The 24,069-nt window shown below is 35.4% G+C and overlaps 2 protein-coding genes across 4 annotated transcripts in view; both read right to left on the bottom strand.

Moving 5' to 3' along the window:
* Window positions 1–24,069, bottom strand: part of LOC120414515 (endoplasmic reticulum resident protein 44) — a 53,907-nt gene that overhangs the window by 12,345 nt on the left and 17,493 nt on the right. The window lies entirely within an intron of this gene.
* Window positions 9–24,061, bottom strand: LOC120414516 (uncharacterized). 2 transcript variants are annotated; one of them, XM_039575725.2, is made up of 2 exons: window positions 23,507–23,803; window positions 9–384 (listed from the first exon to the last, which is right to left on the bottom strand). In XM_039575725.2, exons 1-2 carry the CDS (start codon window positions 23,795–23,797, stop codon window positions 100–102), a joined length of 576 nt encoding a protein of 191 aa, XP_039431659.1. In that variant the 5' UTR covers window positions 23,798–23,803; the 3' UTR covers window positions 9–99. The 2 variants fall into 2 exon arrangements, with proteins under 2 accessions (XP_039431659.1, XP_039431658.1); XM_039575724.2 differs by lacking the exon at window positions 9–384 and having other exon boundaries at window positions 23,191–24,061.

The raw sequence follows: 24,069 nt of genomic DNA on the forward strand, positions 1-24,069 counted from the left end.
AATGTAAACAAGGGCGTCTATATGAGGTAATTCTCTGTCATTCTTTTTGCAGTGGGTTCAGAATAAAACGCAACAAAATGAGATAAAACCAACTATATTTCATCTCAACCCCTTCGTAAGCCTAAAATACCCTCGGTACTCCCCAATCAGCTCCCCGTCCGGACCCCAAAACTCCAGCGTCATCCGCCACAACCCAGCCGGAACGACCGGCGGAATCCAGCCCGCATCCGGCTGCAGGTCCTTCACCCAGTACGTACCCTTCGGAAACGGACAAAACCGCGTCGTGCCCTTCGGCAGCTGCGGCAAGTTCGAGTAGTTCGCCCAGATGTGCTGAAACTCGGCGTACTCCTCGACCATCACCTGGCAGATCTTCTTGCGGGCCATCTTCATCGGACCGACTCCTCGAAGCCTTCGTCGATGTCGTGGAAGAGCGTGTACGATCCGTCCAGGACGAACGCCGTCCGGTTGAACTTCCGGACGCGCATCTTCGAGATGTCCGCGAACCACTCGCCGCCGACCTGTTCGATGCGTTCGAGCTGGACCTCCAGGTTGACCGCGCTGGAGCGGGGAAGCCAGAGGGTCAGGAGGATCGCGAGAATTGTCGATCTGGTCGTGGTCATGGTTGGCGTTCGATTGGTTGACGGGTTGTTTGGAAGTGGGACAAACAACCGTTTTTACGACAGCGTTGCACGCGATGAAGCCATAAGGAAGTGGTTGGTTTGTAGATCGCGAGCTCTTGTTGATTTGTGATTAATGAGTTTCCGATCATTACGATTTAAAAAAATATTAATAAAATTTTAAAAATTATTTATTTTATTTTTAGAATTTTTTTAATGTTAAGATTTTGGAATTTATAAATGAAAAAAAAATTAAAACTTAACAAAACTTACTGGAGCAAGATATGAAAAGGGACAAAAGCATTTTATAACTTAAAAGTATTCTGCCAATTTCAATGTAAGCTATTGACATTTAAAAAATCTTTTTCTTTCTTTGAAGAAAAAGGGGTAATTCTCTACCAACTCACACGAAATCGGGAAAAGTTGCCCCGACCCCTCTTCGACTTGCGTGAAACTTTGTCCCAAGGGGTAACTTTTGTCCCTGATCACGAATCCGAGGTCCGTTTTTTGATATCTCGTGACGGAGGGGCGGTACGACCCCTTCAATTTTTGAACATGCGAAAAAAGAGGTGTTTTTCAATTATTTGCAGCCTGAAACGGTGATGAGATAGAAATTTGGTGTCAAAGGGACTTTTATGTAAAATTAGACGCCCGATTTGATGGCATACTCAGAATTCCGAAAAAAACGTATTTTTCATCGAAAAAAACACTAAAAAAGTTTTAAAAATTCTCCCATTTTCCGTTACTCGACTGTAAAAAATTTTGGAACATGTCATTTTATGGGAAATTTAATGTACTTTTCGAATCTACATTGACCCAGAAGGGTCATTTTTTCATTTAGAACAAAATTTTTCATTTTAAAATTTCGTGTTTTTTCTAACTTTGCAGGGTTATTTTTTAGAGTGTAACAATGTTCTACAAAGTTGTAGAGCAGACAATTAAAAAAATTTTGATATATAAACATAAGGGGTTTGCTGATAAACATCACGAGTTATCGCGATTTTACGAAAAAAAGTTTTGAAAAAGTTACTTTTTGCATTTCTCTTTGTTTCGTCGTCCGTGTCTGTCGCGGGTGACCATGAACGGCCATGATCAAAGACGACCAACTTTTTCCAATTTTTTTTCGTAAAATCGCGATAACTCGTGATGTTTATCAGCAAACCCCTTATGTTTATATATCAAATTTTTCGTAATTGTCTGCTCTACAACTTTGTAGAACAATGTTACACTCTAAAAAATAACCCTGCAAAGTTAGAAAAAACACGAAATTTTAAAATGAAAATTTTTGTTCTAAATGAAAAAATGACCCTTCTGGGTCAATGTAGATTCGAAAAGTACATTAAATTTCCCATAAAATGACATGTTCCAAAATTTTTTACAGTCAAGTAACGGAAAATGGGAGAATTTTTAAAACTTTTTTAGTGTTTTTTTCGATGAAAAATACGTTTTTTCGGAATTCTGAGTATGCCATCAAATCGGGCGTCTAATTTTACATAAAAGTCCCTTTGACACCAAATTTCTATCTCATCACCGTTTCAGGCTGCAAATTATTGAAAAACACCTCTTTTTTCGCATGTTCAAAAATTGAAGGGGTCGTACCGCCCCTCCGTCACGAGATATCAAAAAACGGACCTCGGATTCGTGATCAGGGACAAAAGTTACCCCTTAGGACAAAGTTTCACGCAAATCGAAGAGGGGTCGGGGCAACTGCTGTGTGAGTTGGCGGAGAATTACCCAAAGGAAATGTGGAAATTATCTTTATTTTATCTTTTTTGTAATTCCCCACACATTTATCACAAGTTGTTCCAGCATTCTTCACAACTGCCGTGACAAAACGTCATACGAGCAATTCCAGCTCAAATCAGGAATTTTTCTGGTACTTTTGTACCCGACCCTCTCCGATTTCAATGAAACTTTTTAGACATGTTATCCTAGGCCTATATAAGCCATTTTTGTGTATATGGAGCCAATAGTACTCGAAAATAACATTTGAGAAGGGCGTAAGGTATTTAAATATTTTTGTATTTTGCAATTTAAAAATTACTGTATCTCGAAGCCATTGCGTCGTATCAAAAAGTGGTCAAAGACAAACTTGTAGGAAATTGGACGGGCTTTCTGAAAAAAATACACTGAAACAAAAATACACGCCACTTATATGAGATTTTTTTATTTTTAAGTCAAAAACATAAATTTAAAGGTGATGTCACGATTTTTTTTCGTTCAAAATTTTTGAGAAAATAGCCTAAAATGTTACCAAAAGACTGACGAAAAATGCAGGATGGTATGTCTCTATTAAAAAAATACAAAAATCATTTACCAAAAACTGTTTTTTAAAAAGTGGTCTAAACGTCGAAATTTTCAAAAACCCATAGTGGGAATCGATTTCCCAGACAATTTTACATAAAAGTCTCCATATTGACCATTGTCCTATGTCCAGTCCTTGGGAAGATACAGCGGTTTTAAAAATAAAAATGATGAAAAAATGGGTTTTTTTGTGGTTTTTGGCAATTTCTATATGACAGACTTGGTTTTTCAGTCTCGTAAATATTTTTACCGGAAAGCTCGTCCAATTTCCCATAAGTTTGCCTTTGACAGCATTTCAATTGGATGTAAGAGCTTACAGATATAAGCTTATTTACTATCCAGGTTTCTACCACACTGAAAAAAATATTCTATTTTCAGTTATTAGCAAAGTAATAATCTTACATCCAATTGAAATGCTGTCAGAGACAAACTTATGGGAAATTGGACGAGTCTTCCGGTAAAAATATTTACGAGACTGAAAAACCAAGTCTGTCTTATAGAAATTGCCAAAAACCACAAAATAACTCATTTTTTCAACATTTTTATTTTTAAAACCGCTGTATCTTCCCAAGGATTCGACATAGGACAATGGTCAATATGGAGACTTTTATGTAAAATTGTCTGGGGAATCGATTCTCACTATGGGTTTTTGAAAATTTTGACGTTTAGACCACTTTTCAAAAATACAGTTTTAGTAAATGATTTTTGTATTTTTTAAGGAGAGACATACCATCCTGCATTTTTCGTCAGTCTTTTGGTAACATCTTAGGCTATTTCCTCAAAAATTTTGCACGAAAAAAATCGTGACAACACCTTTAAATTTAAGTTTTAGACCTAAAAATCAAAAAATCTCATATAAGTGGCGTGTATTTTTGTTTCAGTGTATTTTTTTCAGAAAGCTCGTGCAATTTCCTATAAGTTTGTCTTTGACCACTTTTTGATACGACGCAACGGCTTCGAGTTACAGTAATTTTTAAATTGCAAAATACAAAAATATTTAAATACCTTACACCCTTCTCAAATGTTGTTTTCGAGTACTATTGGCTCCATATACACAAAAATGGCTTATATAGGTCTAGGATAACATGTCTACAAAGTTTCATTGAAATCGGAGAGGGTCGGATACTAAAAGAACCAGAAAAATTCCTGATTTGAGCTGGAATTGCTCGGGAGCGTTCTTTTATTACGTAACGCAGTTCGGGGTGAGGGAGGGTCGAAGGCTATGTATGTAACGATTCATACATTTTTTTTTAAATTGTATGGAAATTTTGTTACGAGGGGGTTCAAAAATCAATTTGTTTTCGTTGCGTAATAAATGAACGCTCCCCTGTCGCCAGTGCTTGACGTTTCTTCACACGGTGGTTGTTTGCAATATGCTTTGATAAATAATAATAATTTGAAATTGCTCACATGAAAGCTCAAAATTACAAACGATATACTAACAATTGACCATCCAGAGGTGTGCAACGTTAAGCCGAAATTAAAAAAAGCAGAATCTTTCAAATAACTGACATCAAAAAGCTGTTTTTTTTGTTCCGAATGCAGTAGTCTAAAGAGAAAATTCCTTAGAAAAATAGTTTAATTTTTCAGCAGAAAAAAGTTTAAGGTTCAAAAAAAAATCAAAAATAAAACGAAAACAATTTTGATGAAAATCAAACTTTTGTAACTCGATTATCCGAAGTGAAACTTTGGTGAGAACTTTGGATGATTGAGTCCAGAATGTGTTGGAAATTTTAGAATTTAATAATTTGTGTGTCTTTGAACATAAAAATTTGATAATTTTTGTGTTTCATAATTTCAGTGTTTTAAAACCACAACAAAAAAAATTAAGATTTTAAAATTTGAGATTTTTTAAATTGTAGACTATTAAAATTAGAGAATTTTACAATTCAAGAAATTCAAAATCCTAGAGTTTTGGAATTTTAGAATAAACCTAGGAATGTTAGTGTTGTAGTATATTAAAATTTGTGTACATCAGAATTATTGAATTTTAGAATTTCATTTGAGATTTTCAAAATTTAAGAGTTTTGGAGGTTTAAATTTTAGTTTTTTGGAATTTTAGAATTCAAACACTTTGGAATTGAAGAGTTTTTGAATTTTATAGATACTACTAAATTTAAGAAATATTGAATTTTAGAATTTTATTCGAGAATTTCCAAATTTATGAGTTTTGGAGTTTTAATTTTTGGAATTTTAGAATTTGGAGTTTTAAATTTCAGAATTTAAAATTTATTCATAATTTAGAGTTAAGAATTTGAAAACTATGGAATTGTAGAGTTTTAGAATTTTAATGTTTTAGTATATTAGAACTATTCAATTTTAGAATTACATACACAAATTTGAATATTTAATAGTTTTGGAGTTTTAAATTTAAGATCATTGGAATTTCATTCGGGAATTTAAAAAAATTACGGGTTTGGAGTTTTTTTGGAATTTCATAACTTGGAGTTTTCAGAAATAAAAAACTTTAAAATTTTAGAGTTTTAGAATTTCAAAGTTTTAGTGTATGGGTCATTCCATCTGAAGCGGAACAGCATTTGAAAATTACCATCTCCGATTCTGCTCAAATTTGGCAGAGCTGTTGAGACTATCAAAACATGCAAAAATCCCGAATTTCATCAAAATCGGACCACCCCCTCCATTTTTGTACCCTCCCAAAAAATCGACTTTTTGGCGATTTTTGAGGAAAACACCTATCTTTGAACGGCGATAGCTCAGGAACCACAAATCTTAGAGGGTCGGTCTTAGACTCAAATTTGAAGGAAATTGGACGTAGAATCCATTTCCGTGATCAAAATTTAGATTAAAATATTTTTTCTACCTGTATTGCGCAATTGAAAAGTTTAAATGGCCGTATCTCAAAACAGCCCTGTTTATTTTTCAAATTTGACCTCACCATCGTATTCCCCGTCCAATTTTACATAAGAATCACCTATCGATAGAAAGGAATATGTTTCGTTCCAGAGATATCGAATTTTAAAGTTTTGAGTATTTGGGATTACCTGTATTTGCTTCATTTGCCGCATCTGCTAGAAGCACTCGGGCGCGCTGATGAATAATTACTACCTGGTGTTATTGGAGATGAATTATTTTTATAATTTTATGCGATTTTGAAATAACTAATACAATCAATTTTTTGTTTAAGGAATATTTATTGGATTATTTTTAATGCACTGTTTTTACTGATCTCAGTGTCATTGAACCATATTTAGTAAAGTCGAACTTTTGACGTTTATTTGCAAATGCTACAGAGTTTTTACAACACAATTTTCGAAAATTCATCATTCTTCTATTATTTTTATCTTTTTCCTGCTACTTCACCTTATCAAATTATTTCTTTTATTTCTTCTTTTATTTGAACTAGAATAAATGTAGTGCTGGATGTAGCAGATGAAATAATGTTCATGGGCTCTAAGGTTTTTGCCATGTGCAGTAGCAAAATAGTGCCATTCAGCAAAAACCCCCAAAATCTGCCTTACGATTATTTGAATCATATTCAATTCTTGTTTTCCAAGAATTCGAAATGATTAACATACAAAAAAAAGATTATTGTTCGGCCGGTGTCGAAATCAACACTACTGAATTTGATCTTTATCAGATAATAAATCAGATCAAAATTCGTGATTTTCTTACATTTTTTAGTTTTATACGTTTCGGAAACCCTCCTCCTTAATCGTTCTTCGCGAGTATGCAACATATCAATGAGTTTTTTTTCATATTTTTTAACCAGATAATGTATTGTAGACATTTTCTCAAGTGTTACTACAAGACCAATTGCAATTTTCTGCTAGCTTTACGGGAATTCCATTCTGCCCTGTATTGCGTGTCGTTCTTGTTCTGTCCTGTAGGCTAGCACACAAATTCACCGTAAACTAATATTTCTAAAGCGGTATAAAATAAATTTCAGATAAATTTGCTAAAGATTATTTATGAAATCTTATTTCAATAAATTGTCAGGTAGTAATTATTCATCAGCGCGCCCGAGTGCTTCTAGCAGATGCGGCAAATGAAGCAAATACAGGTAATCCCAAATACTCAAAACTTTAAAATTCGATATCTCTGGAACGAAACATATTCCTTTCTATCGATAGGTGATTCTTATGTAAAATTGGACGGGGAATACGATGGTGAGGTCAAATTTAAAAAATAAACAGGGCTGTTTTGAGATACGGCCATTTAAACTTTTCAATTGCGCAATACAGGTAGAAAAAATATTTTAATCTAAATTTTGATCACGGAAATGGATTCTACGTCCAATTTCCTTCAAATTTGAGTCTAAGACCGACCCTCTAAGATTTGTGGTTCCTGAGCTATCGCCGTTCAAAGATAGGTGTTTTCCTCAAAAATCGCCAAAAAGTCGATTTTTTGGGAGGGTACAAAAATGGAGGGGGTGGTCCGATTTTGATGAAATTCGGGATTTTTGCATGTTTTGATAGTCTCAACAGCTCTGCCAAATTTGAGCAGAATCGGAGATGGTAATTTTCAAATTTGCATTATTTCTTGCACACTTCAGGTGGAATGACCCGTATTTGAAATATAGAAATATAGAATTTTAGAATTTCATTCGAGAATTCAAAAATTTAAGAGATTGGAGTTTTAAATTTTAGATTTTTTTTTATATAAAAACCTTAGCATTTTGCAATTTTAAAGTTTTAGTATTTCTGAATTTTTGAATTTCAGAATTTCATTCGTGAGTTTCATAATTAAGAGTAATGGAGTTTTGAAAAAAAAAATCAAAGTTTTCGTGTATTAGAATTTTAGTTTTTTTTTGATAGTTTAGAAATTTAAGAGTTTTAAAGTTAATTTTTAGATTTTTGGAATTTAAGAATCTCAAAATCGTTGGTATTTTATGTTTCAGAATAATAAAATTCGGTTATAAGAGTTATTTAATTTTAGAATTTCATTAGAGAATTTAAAAATTTCTAGGTTTTTGGAATTTTTGATTCTAAAAACTTTGGAACTGTAGAGTTTAAGAACTTTTTATGATATGTTGGGGTTTCATTCGAGAATTTCAAAATTTAAGAGGTTTGGAGTTTTCAATTTAAGATTTTTTGAATTTTTAAGTTCTAGAATGTTGGAGATTGAGTATATTAGAATTTTTGAACTTTTAGTTTATAAGATTTTTTGAATTTCATTCGCGAATTCCAAAATTCAAGAGGTTTGGAGTTTTTAATTATAGATTTTCGGATTTTAGAATTTAAAAACTTTGGAATTTTAAAGATATAGTATGTCAGAATTGTTGAACTTTAAAATTTCAAAATTTAAGAGTTTTGAAGTTTTAAAATTTAGAATTTTGGAATTTTATAATTTAAAAAACATTTGAGCTATCATAATTTTAAAGAATTTCGGAATTATATTCGAGAATTAAAAAAAATATAAGATTTGGAGTTTCAAAGTTTAATTTGTTTGAATTTTAGAATTCAAAAACGTTTGTATTTTAGAGTTTCAGAATTTTAAAATTTTAGTATATTAGAACTTTTCAATTTTAGAACTTCATTCAAGAATTTAAAAATTTAAGTGTTTCGGAGTTTTAAATTTAAGGATTTTAAGAACTTAATTACTTTTGAGTTATTGGAGTAGTTTTTAGAATTTTAAAGTCTTAGTTCATTGAGAATTCCAAAATTTATGAGTTTTGGAGATTTAAATTTTTGTTTTATGAGTTTTAAAATTTCAAAACACGAGTATCGTGCAAGCAGTGGTGATGGGAAGATGGGTTTTTGTGGTGCTCTCTTTGTGCTGTGTTCGTGTTCATGTTCGAGTCATGCATGCAGTGGGGGGGTCTTTGTGGTAATGAATACACGGCGTGTTTTCTAGAACAACCTTATCAGGAAAAAATAGTCATCGCTACTTTCAAATGTGTCTTATAGGAAATTTTCTCAGCTTTCCAATGCTTCTAAGAGCGAAATGTTTCATCGGGAAATTCCTGAGATATCTCTATTTTATTGTTTTTGGTTTTAAATTCCTTTATTATTTATTGGAAACTTTTAAATAACAGTCCAGGAAACTTGTCAAATGATATGTTTCATGTGTCTTTTACTCATCAGAATGTGCAGAATAAGACAAAAAAAAACTTTGTAGAAGGTTGCAAACCGCTAAACATTTTGCAAATCATGTTTTGTCTAAGTTTTTGAATATATGGGATTTATTCAGAAATTAAAATCATAAAACAGTGTAAAAATATATTTTTTACAAGAATTATTTGATAATTACATTTTTTTTTTTGTGTACAAATAACACGTGTCTACTCTGATTTAGCTTGTTCAACCGAAACTTTGGCAGGTTTGTGATTGTTGATGGTGTTATTGAATTTTAATGAATAAATTTGATATTTTCTTAAGCAAACATTAACCTGGAACATAAATACAAATATGATTTGAAATCGAAAATATACTACATATTACTGTAGCAAGCTTCAAAAGTCATATTTTCATCAGTATAAAATAAAAATTAAATTTTATAAAATGTTTTCTGTTGAAAATGCACTTAAAGTAGCACTTAAACTCGAGTCTTCCAATTCAGAATGCTGAAAACACCGTTTTTTTGTTTGAACAAGAATTAAATAAAATTAAAAAAAAAAAACAAACAAAAACTTTCTTATCAAACTATTTGAAAAAAAAAATCAAGAAATATATATATATATATTTTTATAGATGAGATTGAAGTTGAGACTTATAAACTTCTAAAATATTGCTAATCATTTAATCATTTAATACAAAAAAACTAAAACAATCATTTCATACTAATGAAAAGTATTTCTCCTAAAGCTCGCAACAGTAATTTGCAGTTTAATTTCTAGTATTAAACATGTTTTGTATCCATGCAACTGTTTAGTGTTTGATTAAGGAAATATTATATTTATTCATAAAAATCTTGTAATACCCTATCAATCTCAAACCTGTAGAAATTTCGGTTGTATCAGCTAATTCCAAGCTGGATCAGAGCAGACCGGTGTTATTTTTACACATCAATTATGTAATAATCTATTTGTTCTTTTAAAAATAATATTTCAATGCGATTTTATTATTTTAATATTTGAATAAATCCCACATATCCAAAAATTCGGTTAAAACTTAATTTTCAAAATGTTTAGCGGTTTGCAACCTTCTACAAAGTTGTTTCTTGTCTTATTCTGCACATTTTGATGAGTAAAAGACACATGAAACACATAATTTGACAAGTTTCCTGGACTGTTATTTAAAAGTGTCCAATTCATAATCAAGGATTTTAAAAGAAAAAACTTAAAATAGAGATATCTCAGAAATTTCCCGATGAAACATTTCGCTCTTAGAAGCATTGGAAAGCTGAGAAAATTTCCTATAAGACACATTTGAAAGTAGTGATGACTATTTTTTCTCCTTAAGGTTGCCCAGAAAACACGCCGTGAATACCATTGCGCGTCAGTAGGCAGTGCCGGGATGATGGTTTTATTGTCGTGTTCGTTTTGTAATGTATTTGTATTAAAATCTAGCATGGCTTTTGTGGTGATGGTATAGTTTTGGTGGTGGTGGTGATGGTGTTAAAAAAACAAACGTTCAATTTACTAACATTGAGTCCAAAACCTCCCTACAAACATCTATACCACTAGGTGACGTAGAGATCTCTGCGCATTCTAGATAGATGTTTACTAACATACCTTCCAATCCCCGAGGTTAGCAAGGTACCGGCCAGGAGCCCCTTATCTTACTGGATAGTATTACACGCTCATCTAAAGATGAAAACATGGTATCTCCCGTGTTGGAATATTCTAACCGGATGAAAGTCTAGTGCTATCATACGTTTAATTACAGTTAAACAGCAAGATAAGCGTTGTGCAGCCATCCGGAATTGTGCGACCTTTATTGCTAATGCTAATGCTAATGAGTTTTAAAATTTCAAAACACTGCTTTTTAATAGTTTAAGGGTGCACAGCAAAGAAGGATGTTGTTGTCTTCTTATTCCAAAATTGTCAAACTTACGGACCCAATCCTGCAACTACGGGATAGTAAAATTAGTGAAACTTTGTTGTAAATTACTTTGTGGACAGTATTTTAGGGGAAGAATTAAAAAATATTTCGATAGTAACCGTAGTTTTAAAGATACTAAAATGTCTGCAACATAAATCTGGGTGCAAAAGTTCTGGTTGCTGTGCACCGTTAAGTATATTAGAATTTCATTCGAGAATTTCAAAATTTAATAGTTTTGGAGTTTTAAATTTTTGGAATTTTAGAAAATGAGAATTTTTAAGTTTAAGTATATCGATACCTCTGAGCTCAATTTTTTATGAAAGGACTTTTATGAAAAAAACTCAAAATTCCGAAAAAACGTATTTTTCATCGGAATAAAAAAAAAAACAGTTCCAAAAATTCTTTTAAAATAACGTGTTTTTTTTCTAATCCCATCACGAGTTATCGCGTTTTAACGAAAAAAGTAAACACTAAACAAAACCAATTGAATTCACTAAATGGATCGTGTTTGTTACGGTTTGTCCACGCATCCCCCCTCTCCTGTAAATTCTGTGAAATGTGAAGAATCCTTTCTGCGGTTAAACACAACGCAGTAGGGCTGGCCGCTTTAAATTTTTCAGTACAATTTCAGGTGTTCTCAGATACAAAAAAAAAACAAAAAAAAACTGAATTCAAAATTTTCTATAAATTGTGAATGATTCAGCTTCTAGCATTAGTTTGTTTATTTCAGCTAACCCAGATCGCATTGCGCGATGCAATCTTGCTATGAAAACAAGGTTTTATTGTTCGATCGGTTGTCACGTTACGTGGCCTTCTGGGCTATAAAACCGGCCCGAATGTAATAGCCGCACTTTTCAACCAACCATGCAGTCGTCCGCGGTAACGTTCCTAGCTTTTGCAAGCATCCTTGGGAGTCTTCCGGCGAGTTCAAGCTCAGAGCAGATCAAGCTACAGCTGGAACGCTTCGAACAGGTCGACGGCGAGGGCATCGCCGACTCCTCCAAGTTGCGCGTCCGCAAGTACAACCGGACCGTGTTCGCGCTGGACGGAACGCTGCACATGCTCAAGGATCTGGACAGCTCGTACGAGGTGACGGTCCGGGTGGCGTACAGCACGCTGGGGAACAACCAGTTCAACGAGTACCCGATGAAGCTGCCGCAGAAGAGCATCTGCAAGCTGATGGTTGAGGAGTACGCCGACTACCAGTACATCTTTGGCGACAGTACCACCTTGCCGCACGTTGCGAAGGGCACGAAGGAGTTTTGTCCGTTTCCGAAGGGCGAGTACTTGTTCAGAGACATGGTTCCAGACGCGTCGTTCATACCTTCCGTGGTGCCGGCCGGGCTGTGGCGCATGTCGATTGTTGTTTTGAACCCCGGTGACGTGGTTGTGCTGCAGCTGCGGATTTTTTATCGAATCGTTAAGGGGAAGGGCATGTGAGGTTTACTTTGAACTCTGTGGATAATAAAAGTAACAATACCCGAAGACCAGTTTTCGTTGTTTGAATCCCTCTTCAGTTTTTGTTCCAATTCCAAAACCCATTCAAATGCTAGGAGAAACATACTTGGAAATAGTCTGAGAATGAAAGAACGCTTCCTAATGCCTTTTGTAGTACAAATTGTCAAGAGAAACAGATTGGTCGATGCAAAATAAAACAGCTCTGCGAGGTTTTTCGCTTGCAACACTGCCAGTTTTGCAGGGCGTAAAAGGGCGGTTGGTGTCCAGCGCGATAAAGTGAAATTAAGTTCAATCAAGTTTATTAATAAAACTGTTGAATTTAGTAAAATTAAGATAAATTTAAATTTAATAAATAAATTTTAATTAAATTTAGTTAGGCCGTTGCAAATATTTTTCAAAGTTTAAAAATGGCCTGAATAATCATGAACAAAAAATAAATATTTTTTCGAAAAACTTCCAAATTTTAATGAAAATTAAAGTTTAATCAACTGAATACCAGTTAAATGCAATTTCCTTGCGTTTATAATCATATTTAGCATGTTTAAACTCCTTTGAAAACATTATAAATTTTCATGAAATTTAATGTAGATTAAATTTAGTAAAAATTACATAAATTTAGCAAAAATAGAAAAATTTAGATAAATTTAATAAAATTTAGTTAAATTCAGTTAAATTAAGTAAAATTTAGTTGAATTTTGTTTTTTTTGTTTAATCTAGTTGAATTAAGCCAAAATTGGTTAAATTAAGTTGAATTTAGTTTAATTAAGTAAAATTAAGTAAAATTAGATTGAAATTAAGTAATATTCAGTCAAAATATATTAAATTAAGTTTAATCAAGTTAATTAAGCTAAATCAAATTAAATAAGTTAAATTGAGCTATGTTAAATGTAATTATATATTGAAAAAAACTGTTGAATTTAGTTAAATTTTGGTACATATATTTAAATTTTGTTACATTTTACAGAAATTAGTTAATTTTATTGTAATTTCATAAAATTTAGTTGAATGGAGTAAAATTATGAAAATTAAGTTAATTGAAGTTAAATTAAGTTAAATTAAATTAAATCAAGGTAAATTGAATCAAGGTAAATTAAATTAAGTTAAATTAAGTAAAATCAAGATAAATAAAACTAATTTAAGTTGAATTGAGTCAAATTTAATTAAATTTAGTAAAATTTAGTTAAACTTTGAAATGCCCATGCAATTATTTTACAAAGTGTATGTCGTTTTCATAATTTGCAATATGGGTTCAAACGAAGCGAAATTTGGTATGCTTTTTTACTGTTATAAGAGTTTTTTGTGATAATTTCTCAAATTTTCACAAAATACCCTATTTTTTAAATACAAAATTTTTCATAAATTGCAACATGGGTATCAAACGAGGCGAAATTTGGTATTTTCACTGTATTAAAGTTTTTTGATTAAAAAACTACAATTTTCACAAAATACCAAATTTTTTGAAAATTCTAAAATTTTCAATATGGTTGTTAAACGATGTTAAATTTTGCATGAATTTGTAATGTTTTAGAGTTATTTGAATTAAATACTAAAATTTTCAGAAATACCGTATTTGTTGTACCTAAATTGCAAATTATGAAAATATGAGTATTTTCGAAAAATACGGTATTTTGTGAAGATTTTAGCAGCTATAAAAAAAACTCTAATAAAGGTAAAAAAACATACCACGTTTCGCTTCGTTTGATACCCATATTAAAAATTATAAAAATTTGAGTACTTTCAAAAAAATACCGATTTTTGTGCTAACTTGTGTATTTCATTGAAAAAAAAAAAACTCTGAAACAGAGTACATGCCAGTAAAATTTCAAATCGTTTGATACCCATATTGAAAATTATGAAATTTTAGTACTTTCAAAACAATACGGTATTTTGTGAAAATTTTGGTATTTCATTCAAACAACTCCAAAACAATGAAAATGCCTGTAAAATTTAAAATGTTTTGGTACCCATGTTGCAAATCATAAAAATTTTAGTGCTTTCAATTTATACAATATTTTGTGAAAATTTGGGTATTTCATTAAAAAAAACTCTGAAACAGTGAAAATGCATGCAAAATTTCAAATCGTTTGATACCCATATTGCAAATAATAATAATTTTAGTACTTTAAAAAACGGTATTTTGTGAAAATTTCAGTATATTTGAAAAAATACGGTATTTTAAAAAAAACAGCAATTAATTCCTAAAATACTAGAACAGTGTAAAAGCAAACAATATTTTGCTTCGTTTGATACCCATGTTGCAAATTATGTTAATTTTCAATTCAATTCAATTCATTTTATTTACCGAAATAACAATTGTACAACTTGTGTGAATGGCTGGTTCATAGAGATTTGGTGTTCCTTGCAACTATTTCCTTTTCATTAACCGCTTGGTAACAGAAGGTTCTTCAAATGCAATTAAACAAAAACTAGGGAAAATTTGGCCAAAAAACCTAGTGAGATCGAAACTTGGGGTTTCTAAAAACTAATATCACAGACGAGTGGGGGGTTGAGTTCCGCTTCATTAAAGGGGAAGGATGGCTCCTATCAGTGGGTTGTCCGACATCTGGCAGCTGGTCCGGAACTTCTGGAACAAGCGATCGATAAACTGGTCGATCGTCTCCAGTTCGGCAAGCTGGTGGAGATCATCGGTGGGGTGCCACGGATCGAGGTTGTAGATCATCTTCAGCAATTTGTTCTGCATCCTTTGAAGCTTTTTGCGGTGGGTAGCTGCGCAGGTTTTCCACGTTGGAGATCCGTACGTCAGGACTGCACGGAAAACGCACTTGTACAGCAACAGCTTGTTGTGGAGTTGTAATCGGGAGCGTCGGTTCACCAGCGAGTAGAGAGCCTTCGTCAGGTTTTTGCACTTTTTGAGCGTCTGGTCGATGTGCTTGTCGTAGCGAAGCCCGGTGTCTAGGGCAAGGCCTAGATACTTGGCCTCTTTGGACCAGTCCACCTCCAAGCCGCAGACTTTGACCTTGGAACTCGGGAGGTACTTGGGCGCTCTTCGGCGCGTAAAGAAGATGGCTTGAGTCTTGGAAGGGTTGATTTTGATCCTCCACTTTTGTTGAAACTCCTCCAGACGGTTCTGAGCAGCTTGAAGTTTGATTGTGACAATTTTCGGATCGTTGTCTGTTGCAAAGAAGCCAGTATCGTCAGCAAAGAACGCATACGACACTCCGTCAATCATCAGTACATCAGCAGTGAAGATGTTGTATAGCGTTGGGCTTAGAACCGAACCTTGGGGCACGCCACACGGTATTCCGTGGATGGCCGACAGTGCACCGTTGACGTTCACTTGAAAACTTCTACCCTTCAGGAAGGAGTGCAACATTTTGACAAGGTACAGTGGGAAGTTGGCTACTACCAGCTTGTGGACAATAGCTTCCTGCCACACCGTGTCATAGGCTTTCTCTACGTCCAGCATCAGCATGCCCGTCGATTTCTTCGCGTCAAATCCTTTCTTGACTGCTTGCGCAATCCTCACGAGCTGGTGGTTCGCCGAATGCGCTCGCCTGAATCCGAATTGCTCGTCGGGGACGATGCGGTTGTTGTCCAAGTGTCGGTTCATTCGTGCGAGTACTATCCGTTCCAGGACCTTACTGAGCGTACTCAGCAGGCTTATGGGGCGATAGTTTCCGGGTTGCGTGATGTCCTTATTCGGCTTTGGAACCGCTACCACCAACGCGTGTTTCCACGCAGCAGGAAAGTAGGACAGCTTCAGGCAGGCGTTGTAGATTTTTGTGAGGTAGATTAATCCTTTTCGCGGAAGGTGCTTCAGCGTAATGTTCCGCAGACCGTCTTGACCCGGGGCTTTCCTGTTTTTCAGCTTCCGGAAGATAGCTTTGATCTCGCTTGGCTTCGTGTATGTGGACCAGTCGTCGTTACATTCGTTCGCCTCTGCCACCACCGACATCGACCGCGCTACCTCGTCGTTCACTGAAGGGTCACCCGGCAAGGTGTTGTCGTGTGCCTTCGCGAAGCTTTCAGCGAGCACTCTGGCTTTCTCCGCGGGGGAGATGACCAGGCCATCGTCGATACGGAAAGGAGGATTGTGTTTAACTTTGTTCCGCACGAGCTTGGAAATTTTCCAGAACTTTTTGTGGCCATTGGCGATATCGCGGACAGTATCGCCGAAGTTTTTGTACTTCAGTTTGCTGCACTCTTTTTGGATTCGTTGATTCAGCGTTTCGACGATCAGGCCCAGCACAGGATCTCGAGATCGGATGAACTGCCGTCGACGGGTGTTTCGCAGTGTAATCAGCAGCCGCACTCCATCTGGTAGAACCACTTTCTGCGGATTGTACTCCGCCCAGGGGACTGCAACGTCCTCAGCTTCCAGTACTGCAGACGTGAATCGGCGAACAGAAGCGTCGATCTCGGCTGTTGTCTGGATGTTGTTCAGCGACTCTACGGTTACGTCCAGCTTTCCGCCAACTTCCCGCTGGAACCGGACCCAGTCCGCTCGGTCGTAGCAGCGAACTCGTTTAGCTTGTGACTCCGCCTGGATGTTGCAGTCGATCTCAAATGTCACGGGAAGGTGATCTGATGAAAGCTCTTGATGTACTTTAGGAACTGACATGTTGACCCGGTTGTTCGACAGGACCAGATCGATGACCGAAGGGCGTGCGCGACCACGCGGGACGTACGTCGGCGTAGTGGGTGCATGAATGAAAAAGTCAGAAGAACGAAACAGGTTCATCAAGATGTTACCAGTCTGGTTTGCCCGCGTGGCGAGAGTTGAGATCTCCCACGATGAAGTAAGCTCCACTTTGCCTCGTCAGGGTTCCGATATCACGCTTGAAGTTGACTCGATCTTCTTTGCTGCGTCCTCCAGGGAAGTAAGCAGCAATTATGTTGATTGAATCGCCCTCCGTTTGAACCCGAACGCCAACCGCTTCAATCACCTTCGTCCGTAGATTGTCCATCGGCTTGAAAGCGATTCCTCGTTTGACCAGGAGAGCAACCCCGCCCCCTCTTTCAGCAGCTTCTGTTGGTCGATCCAGTCGAACAACCGAATAACCATCGATGAAAAATGAAACGTTTCCCTGGAGCCACGTCTCAGTTAAAACGGCAACATCAATTTTCTGCGACACAATGAACTCAGAGAGCTCAAGTGCCTTCTTCGGAACGGATCGTCCATTCCAGTTTAGTACTTTTAATTTATTTAAACTAGTGAACGTAAATATACTTCACCATAAGCTCGTGAAGAGCGAAGAATTGTTCCTCCCTAGTCGTACACTTGCTGAGCCGAGCGTACATCTCTCTCGCCAAGCCCAAGAACTCAGTAACTGTAAACAGATTGTCGTTGAGAGCTTCTGTTTCTTCGGTCGATGCGCCAGGTCGGGTGTTAGTGCTCGAACCAGCAGCAATGTTCGCGAAGGACAGTCCAGGTGCCACCACGTTTGAGGTGAACTTCCGTGGCGAGGGGGACGCCTTCTCAGCCTGCGGTGCTGCTTTACGAGGTTTTTTCTTCTCCTGATGTTTGAGGTAGTCCTTGCGAGCGGTGCAGTCCTTGAAGTTGGCCGTGTGGTTGAGGTTACAGTTGGCACATTTTATCTTCTGGCGGACGTCATCCGGGGCTTTCTCCAGCTCGGCCTTCGTTGGGAGCTGACATTCGTTCGATCCGTGCTTCTGCCCACACTTGACACAGCGAGGCGTCATGTTGCAATACCGGCTGCCATGACCAAATCCTTGGCAACGGAAACATTGCATCACGTCAGTTTTGTTCCGAGTGTAAAAACGCCACCAGACCACGACGTTGCAGATGGTTTTCACCTCGCGCAGCTGCGTCAGCTTCACCGATCCCTTCAAGAAGTTGAGAAGGTAGAGTGCACGATTTCCACCTTCCGACTTTGACAGCACTTTGACTTCCCGCGGGAAAATGTCGTTCTTTTCTAGTTCTTCGATCAGATCATCAACCTCGAACACGGGTAGACCCGAAAGAACGATCTTCACTAGGGCGTCCTCCGGCTTGGCATGGGTGAAGAACTCCGCGTTCAACTGCACCAGCTCTGCGGTAATTTTCTCGAAAAGTTCCGCGCACTTCACCTTGATCTGGACCGCCTTCTCAAAATTGCGTAGGCTGTAGCTGCCGCCGCCACCTCCAAGGCGTGAAATCAGTTTGTTGATTTCGATCGCCGTCTTGTTTCGCACTGTTATTGGGGGGCAGCGAGCCTTCACCGTTTTCTTGACGCGGATGTCAACAACTCCCGGGATGCTGTCACCGCTGGTACTGCTGGACGAATCGTCTTCCATCGACTGCAAAGCGTCAAACCCGTTGGCAAGTGGGATTGGCTGGGTGGATGCACCAGCCCAGGTATTTCCGTTTCGCGTGCTAGACAAATCCGAGTAAGATGCCCTTCGCCGGAGTGAATAGCCGTGACCCGCAGCTGCGAGTTTTTTCACTTCGGTGTCCAAAGTGGGGTTAGTTTTCAGTTTCGGACCGTAGTCTCGTCGATCGAACGTGTGCTGCGTCGTTTTTTTCACCCCCGGGACGCCGTCCGGCGGGGCCTTTGACTTCTTTTTTCCCATATTCGGCAGGGAAACCGCGCGTGATTACGACCCGCGATTTACGGTCGAAAACTATTTTGAAAATAAACAAGCCCGAGAGCAATTTTTCCACGATGTTGACTGGTTGGTAGCTGTCAACGAACTGATTATGTTAATTTGAGTACTTTTAAAAATACGGTATTTTGTGCTTTTTTTAGTGTGTATACTTTGAAACTAACCATATTATCAAAAAAAAAATATATATATTTTCTAAGAGAAAATTTTGTAAATTCAACATGAAGCGAAGCACTCTGAGGGTCTTTAGAACATAACCATGTATTTCATCCAAATCAAACCAACCCCTTCGTAACTCGGTAGTAGAACCGTCCCTGAACCACCAGCTCGTCACCCGGCCGCCAAAACTGATGAACCACTGAACATGACGAAATCCAGTCTGAAATCAGCAAAAATCTCCGTCTTCAGAAGCAAGAACTTCACCAAGTACGAGCGGTCAGCAGTGAATATCAGCAGAAACGGTGGAAATAGTTGTACGCCACGCCATAGCTTCTATAGCGCACTTGTTTGGACCAAGAGGTTGAGGTTGGGATTAGATTACGTGCTAATGGCAAATTAATCCAGTCATTAAGATCGTATCGTTTGATAACCATTTGATGATACAAAGCGTATGTGCGATACCATTACATTAGTTCCGGGTAACCAGTCTAAAAGTGTCCAGGATGGGTCAGCAAACAACGACATTACTACAGATTGACATATCTTTCAATTTCATGAAGTTTGACATGTCGGATGATAGGGTTTCTCTCATATTGCGGAAGTGTCCCCAAGGGGCCACCGGTAACCGGTTCCAGAGTGTCCAGAATGGGTCAGAAAACAACGGCGTGACCGTATATTGACACACGTTTCGTCAAACGAAGCGAAATTTCGTATGCTTTTCAGTTTATTAGAGTTGTTTTTGGGAAAATACAAAAAAATTCGCAAATAACCCTATTTTTTGAAAAGACTCAAATTTTTAAAATATGCAACGTTACAAACGATATAATAACAATTGAACAAGAACATCCAGACCCAAAGTTGCCTCATAAGGTTGAATCTTAAAAAATCTTTCAATAACTGAAATCATAAAGCCGGTTTTTAGTTATTTTTATTTTATTTTTTATAATATCATGTTTCGGCAAAAAAATTAAAAAATTCTGAAGTTTAAAAAAAAAATATTCAAAAATTTAGCAATCAAAACATTTTAAAATATGAAACTCAAAAAAATCCGTATTTTATTGCCGACACATTGGGCGTCATTTTTGATTACATAATATCAGAAATTTTCGGACCATGTTTGGACATATTTTAAGTAAAAGACTGAAATTTTGATAAAAATAAAACTTTAGCTATTCGATTATCCGAAGAAAAATGTGGGTGAGGACTTTGGATGATTGAGTCCAGAATGTATTTTAAATTTTAAATATAAGATTTTTATATCTTTGAAGAAAATATAGTGAAATATTGTGTTGCAGAATTTTTGAGTTTTAAAACTATAGAAAATTCAAGACTTTAGTTTAAAAATTTACAACTGTCGAGTGTTAGAATTTAAGAATTTTAAAAATGAAGAATTTAAAAAAAATAAAAGTTTCAGATTTTTTAAATTTTAGAAATTAGAAATTAAAAATTTTGAAGTTTTAGTTTATTAGAATTATCAATTTTTTTTTCGAGAATTTCAAAAATTTAAGAGTTTTAAAGGTCCAAATTTTAGATTTTTGGAGTTGAATTTGAATTTTTTGGAATTTCAAAATTATAAAAACAGGGTTTTTTTAGAGTTTTAGAGTTTAGAGTTTAGATTTTATAGTTTTAGTGTATTAGAATTTTAAAAATTTCATTCGAGAATTTCAAAATTTAAGAATTTTGGAGCCTTATTTTTTTTTTGATTTTTGGAATTTAAAATTACTTTGGAGTTTTACAATATTCAAGTTTTAATATATAAGAATTAAAAAAAATATATAAGAATCAAAAAAATATGAAAAAATATAAATATTTAAATAACAAGCCAAAGTTTCAACATTTCCATGAAACAAGTGTTTTAAAATGCATTTTACACTAGCTCAATTGTTTTGCAATCATTAGTTTCCAAAAATGTAAAATTTGACGAAAACAAAAATTTTATCCAAAAAAATCTTTTTGCGATAATTAACATCGAAAATTTTCAAAAACTCCAAAGATTTTTAAATCAACACAAACATGCAAAAAATGATTCTAACACAGGTATTTTAAATTGATTTCAGCTGATTGCACTTAAATTTACAAAGACGTTTTCAAGTTTTTTGAAAAAAATAGTTTTTTTGCCCCGATTTTTCGGGCCAACTTTGAAGCCCCGAAACAAAATTGAAAAAAAATAATAAAATTTGTACCAGCCTTTGAACTTTTAAATTTAAGAATTTCATTCCAAAACTTCAAAATTTAAGATTATTAGAGTTCAATTTTAGATTTTTGAATTTTAGAATTTAAAAACTATGGATATTTAGAGTTTTAGAATTTTAAGGTTTTTGCATATTAGAATTATTGAATTTTATAATTTCATTTGAAGATTCCAAATTTAAGAATTTTCTGAGTTTTAAATTTTTAGAATTTTAGAATTTCAAAGCTTTGGATTTTTTGAATTTTGGAATTTTAAAGTTTTAGTATGTCCGAATTATAATTTTCAGATTTTTATTTAAAAATTTCATAATCAAAGAGCTTTGGATTTTTGAATTATATATTTTAAGAATTTTAGGATTTAAAATCCTTGGTATTTTAGAGTTGTAGAATTTGAAAATTTTAGTATAATAGAATTATTGAATTTTAGGCTTTCATTTGAGAGTTTAAAAGTTTAAGAGTTTTGAAGATTTATATTTTAGGTTTTTGGAATGTCAGAATTTAAAAAAATATTTTAGAGTTGTAGAATTTTAAAGTTTGAGTATATTAGAAGTTTTGAATTTGAAATTGAAAACTTAAGAGTTTTGGAGTTTTCATGTTTTGTAATTTTAAATATTTTAATTCTTTAAAGTTTTAATATAATCATAATTCTTCACCAACTCACACGAAAGCGGAAAGAGTTACCTCGACCCCTTTTCGATTTGCATGAAACTTTGTCCTAAGGGGTAACTTTTTCAGTTTATTAGAGTTGTTTTTTGGAAAATATTAAAATTTTCGCAAATAACCCTATTTTTTGAAAATATTCAGATTTTTAAAATATGCAATGTTGATCTACTAAATTTCGAGTTTTTATTAGAGTTGTTTTTTGGAAAATACTATATTTTTCACAAATCACCGTATTTATTCGAAAATACTCAGATTGTTTAAGTTGCAATATGGGTATCAAACGACGCATACAAAATTTGAATGTCTGTATAAACATTGTAAAATACGGTATTTTGTAAAAATCTAATTAAAAAAAAAACCTCTAATCAAGTGAAAAAGCATGAAAAATTTCAATTCATTCGATACCCATATTGCATATTTTGAAAATTTGAATATATTTGAAAAAAAAAGGTTGTTTGTAAAAAAAATAATATTTTCAAAAAAATCTAAAAAAGTGAAAAAGCATTATTTATGCTATTTTGTGAACAATTTAGAGTACATATTTCTACTTTGAAGCTTACTACATGTTCAAAAAATATATTCTAAGTCTAAGTGAAAGCATTGAAAATTTAACGATTTTAGAAAGAAAAACAACTTTTTACGTTACGTAATAAAATAACGCTCCATTAAGAAAGAAAGCCAGCTAAAAGTTTGGTTCCAGTTTTTTTTTTATCAAATATTCTCAAAACCCACAAAGCTAACTTTAAAGTTAACTAATAGTTTCGTTCAAACCGTTTGAAGCTGACACTTCGCTTGTCTAACCTGCCGCCGATTGAAAACTTTTAATGTATCGAATTTTAGCCACTTTTTATTTCAAAAGTAAGTTACTTTTGTCATTAAAGTAATATTGTTTTGTGTGTGGTCATTAGGGTGACAATAAAAAAAATCTACTTCAGGGATACCATCTGACTTGATTCTGCAGGCAATAATAAGTAACTGTGCCAATTTTGAGCCATACCGGTTAAGGTTTAAGGGTCGCTTTTTATCGTTGAAGTTTATGTGGGGAAAATCGCGAAAATGTAGGTAGGTGGTTACCAGAAAATATTTAAGTTTAAAATAGTTATCCTAACTATTGAAAAAACGCGAAAAACAAAACATGTGTAAATGATTTTCCCGAAATAGAACGTTTTGTTTAGTGAAACACATGTTGATGTTCTGAAGATTTTAGCGGATTTCAGACTGGATTTCGTCATGTTCATGTGAAGATTAACCACTTTTTTAAGAGGATAAGAGAAATTCTCCAACACAGTTTATTTGTCACACAGTTCAAACCGGCTCTCACATGCCCATTCCCTTGATGACCCGATAGTAGATGCGCAGCACCATAACCTCCACGTCACTGGGGTGCAAAAACAACACCGACATACGCCACAGTCCCGCCGGAACCACGGAAGGTATGAACGACCCGTTCAGAACCGTATCCTTGAAGAAGTACTCGCCCTTCGGAAACGGACAGAACTCCTTCGTCCCCTCCGCAACGTACGGCAAGTTGGTACTGTCGCCAAAGATGTACTGGTAGTCGGCGTACTCCTCAACCATCAGCTTGCAGATGCTCTTCCGCGGGACCTTCATCGGGTACTCGTTGAACTGGTTGTTCCCCAGCGAACTGTACGCCACCTTGACCGTCACCTCGTACGAACTGTCCAGATCCACCAGTAGGTTAATCGTTCCGTCCAGCGCGAACACGGTTCGGTTGTACTTGCGGACACGCAGCTTGGAGCAGTCGGAGATCTCCACGCCGCTGACCTGCTCGAAGCGCTCCAGCTGCATCCTGACCTGCTCCGAATTGGTCCCGGTTGACAGACAGCCAAGGACGCTGATGAAAGCCAGGACCGTTGCGGCTACGAATGGCTGCATGGTACTGACTGTGGTTGGTCATAAACTCGAAGGTTTTATAGCCCGGATGGTCACGTGGTAACGTGACATCCGGTACTTCGATGATCGCTCTGAAATTGTTTAGAAATCCAGATAACAACTTTAAAGCTAGCTAAGTAGGTTCAATCATGACGCCAAAAAGCTCGAAAAGCATGTCGCTGAATGCGAAAAAACAAAACACCCTGCATAGCAACATAGCTCGGGTTGCACCGTTCAACCGAATCAACAGTAAAAAAAAGAACGACAATTCTACA

This window comes from Culex pipiens, chromosome 1 (genome assembly GCF_016801865.2).
Source record: "Culex pipiens pallens isolate TS chromosome 1, TS_CPP_V2, whole genome shotgun sequence".
Lineage (NCBI taxonomy): Eukaryota > Metazoa > Arthropoda > Insecta > Diptera > Culicidae > Culex > Culex pipiens.